This window comes from Lygodium microphyllum, chromosome 17 (genome assembly GCF_053477565.2).
Source record: "Lygodium microphyllum isolate KBCC chromosome 17, Lygodium_microphyllum_v1.1.10, whole genome shotgun sequence".
Lineage (NCBI taxonomy): Eukaryota > Viridiplantae > Streptophyta > Polypodiopsida > Schizaeales > Lygodiaceae > Lygodium > Lygodium microphyllum.
The window spans coordinates 54607541-54610815 of record NC_141151.1 but is presented as its reverse complement, the minus strand read 5'-3'; the positions used below and the strand labels follow the sequence as shown (position 1 = coordinate 54610815).

The 3275-nt window shown below is 49.0% G+C and overlaps 1 protein-coding gene across 1 annotated transcript; it reads left to right on the top strand.

The window, feature by feature from the left end:
• The first annotated feature begins 536 nt into the window (after positions 1-536).
• Positions 537-3015, top strand: LOC148021898 (elongation factor 1-alpha). The gene is made up of 4 exons (XM_087697408.1): positions 537-686; positions 1165-1490; positions 1571-1708; positions 1912-3015. The coding sequence occupies exons 2-4, from the start codon at positions 1167-1169 to the stop codon at positions 2791-2793; spliced, it is 1344 nt and encodes a 447-aa protein (XP_087553534.1). The 5' UTR covers positions 537-686; positions 1165-1166; the 3' UTR covers positions 2794-3015.
• The last annotated feature ends 260 nt before the right edge of the window (positions 3016-3275 follow it).

The window sequence follows — 3275 nt, the reverse complement described above, 5'->3', positions numbered from 1 at the left end:
CTAAAAACTTGACGATTCTATTTGCTCGGCCCTTGCTTTAATAACTAAAAACTTGACGATTCTATTTGCTCAATCTCTGGAGTGATGAAAGGAATTGATATGCTTGTGAGGTGCTACAGCACCATATGCCACTTTGCTTGGCTAGTAAAAGTCGATTTTGACGCCTTAGGGGCACGCATGAAGCATGAAAAGACGTAGGTGAGAAATGTATCACACCGGTGCCTCTGCTTAGTACTGGTGGTTAACCCGACCTCTTTTCCACACGAAATGCGCGTGAGCCCCCTCCCTACGATTGGGGGCTTGCGGTAGTTGTGTGAACGTGCCCCTACCTGTGCACATACAAACACGTGACATCCACGCAGCTTTCACCTCGAGATTGGGCTAAAATGACGGACGTCGCCATGACAGGCTGGCAGCATCTTGACCGTTAAGACACGACACCCGATGAGCGGACCAGATGCGGGTGAAAAGCGGGTGATATCCGGGCCGTCAGGCGGCAGAGATCGGACGGCCCAGAATCGGGGCTATGTTTAGGGTTTGCGGAGGCCTATTTAATGAGGCCAACACACACTCTCTCAGTCCTCTTCCGCGCAGGACTCGCCGTCGCAGGCAGTGCTGTTAAGCTTCTTCTTCCCCAGGCGAGGGTCCTCGGCGTCTTCCCCGTCGTCTACTTCCATTTTTAGCAGGTATGTCACCTCATTCCGTTCTTAGCAGCAATGTAGTCTCTTGCAGCCTGTTGTGTCCTGTCTTGTCTGCCATCTTCCCGTGAAGTAGAAATGCGATTTGATTCTTCCCTTCCATAGCAGTGCATAGCACTAGCCTTTCGCAGGCTCTTTCAGTTGTGCTTGGATTTTGCTTGTCGCGTCGCTCTCTGCTAGACCCGAGACTTTTAATCCTACGGGTATGAGGTCTGCCGGCGAGATTGTTTTTGCCTCACTCCCGTCCCACTCTAGCTTAGTTTCAGTGATATGCTTTGAGCCTAGCCTGGGAGTATCGCTGAATCATATGATCTGTGTTTGATTGCTTACTTTGCTTGTAAGGATACCCGGATTTCTGAGTTTAACCAGTACTTAATTGCTCTTTCATGTAAGGATGCTCGGAAATTTTGAGCTTGAGGTGGTGCATATTAAATAAGTTTCTCTCAAGCATTGTCTTCTTTTGCAGCGATGGGTAAGGAGAAGACACACATTAACATCGTTGTCATTGGTCATGTCGACTCTGGGAAGTCGACAACCACCGGACACCTCATCTACAAGTTGGGAGGAATCGACAAGCGTGTGATCGAAAGGTTTGAGAAAGAAGCTGCTGAGATGAACAAGAGGTCTTTCAAGTACGCTTGGGTCCTGGACAAGCTCAAAGCTGAGCGTGAGCGTGGTATCACTATTGATATTGCCCTGTGGAAGTTCGAGACAACTAAGTATTACTGCACTGTCATTGATGCTCCTGGACACCGTGACTTCATCAAGAACATGATCACAGGAACCTCACAGGTTCTTATTGGAGCATTCTCTAGAATTTGTAAGCTTGTTGTCAGTAAAATCTTAGGTACTCACGTGTGCTTGATTTGCAGGCTGATTGCGCCGTCTTGATCATTGATTCCACTACTGGAGGTTTTGAGGCCGGTATCTCCAAGGATGGTCAAACTCGTGAGCATGCTCTGTTGGCTTTTACCCTCGGTGTGAAGCAAATGATTTGCTGCTGTAACAAGGTGAGCCCGTTGAGGCAACTTTTCTGTCATTACATCTCTGATGGATCATTTGTATAGATGCACTAGCACGTCTGTAGCTTGCTTCTAACAGCCTGGATGTACTAGTTTTATACCTGTGGTAGAAAATATGAAATATTGAGAGTATCATTTAAGCAAATGCACAGGTATGTCAGTAGCTTGCTTCTAACAGGTTTGCTGTGCAGATGGATGCTACAACCCCGAAGTACTCGAAGGCTCGTTATGATGAAATCACTAAGGAGGTTTCTGCCTACCTCAAGAAGGTTGGATACAATCCGGACAAAATCCCCTTTGTTCCCATCTCTGGTTTCGAGGGAGACAACATGATCGAAAGGTCCACCAATTTGGACTGGTACAAGGGACCTACTCTTCTTGACGCTCTGGACATGATCTCCGAGCCAAAGAGGCCTTCCGACAAGCCCCTCCGCCTGCCTCTGCAGGATGTCTACAAGATCGGCGGTATTGGAACAGTGCCCGTGGGACGTGTCGAGACCGGAGTCCTCAAGCCTGGCATGGTTGTCACCTTCGCACCTACGGGCCTGACCACTGAAGTGAAGTCGGTCGAGATGCATCACGAGGCTCTCCTGGAGGCACTTCCAGGCGACAATGTGGGATTCAATGTCAAGAACGTGGCGGTGAAGGACCTCAAGCGTGGTTTTGTCGCCTCTGACTCTAAGAACGATCCGGCCAAGGAGGCGGCCAACTTCACCTCGCAGGTCATCATCATGAACCACCCAGGGCAGATCGGCAATGGGTACGCGCCTGTGCTGGACTGCCATACCTCGCACATTGCGGTCAAATTCGCCGAGATCCTGACCAAGATCGACCGGCGGTCTGGCAAGGAGCTCGAGAAGGAGCCGAAGTTCCTGAAGAACGGCGATGCAGGGTTTGTGAAGATGATCCCTACCAAGCCCATGACTGTGGAGACCTTCTCTGAGTACCCGCCCCTCGGGCGCTTTGCTGTGCGTGACATGAGGCAGACCGTGGCCGTCGGGGTCATCAAGGCTGTTGAGAAGAAGGAACCCACCGGTGCCAAGGTCACCAAGGCTGCCGCCAAGAAGAAATGAACTGAGCTGGTGGTTGTCACCTGCCCTGGTGTTGGCAGTCCCTTAATTTTGTGTCCGTGCTTGTTTCGATTTCTTGGTCTATTAGGGTTTAGGATGATTTTGTCAAGAGCATCGCAGACTTGGGTTTTAGATAGACGGTGGCGGAAGCCTCGAAGTTTTCCGGTTGTTGTAATTGGCCATTATTTTCTATCCTGCTAATACGATATCTCTGTCATTTTCCCATGTTCTCAGCTCTCTCTAGACGGCAGTCAGCTGTTACATGCGATCATTTATCAGTAATTTGCCTGTAAGAGGAACTGTTACTTTGTTACGAAATTGTTACTCCATATGCGGTCTTTTCATTTCTGCTTCACAAAACAATTTTCGTACAGGATGGATACAAGATCAGGAATGACCAGAAGATGGGTTTTGGACTTTGAAAGTTGCTGAATACGATTGTTTATGGCATCGCTTGTGTTGCCTATTGACTGAATTCTGCGTCC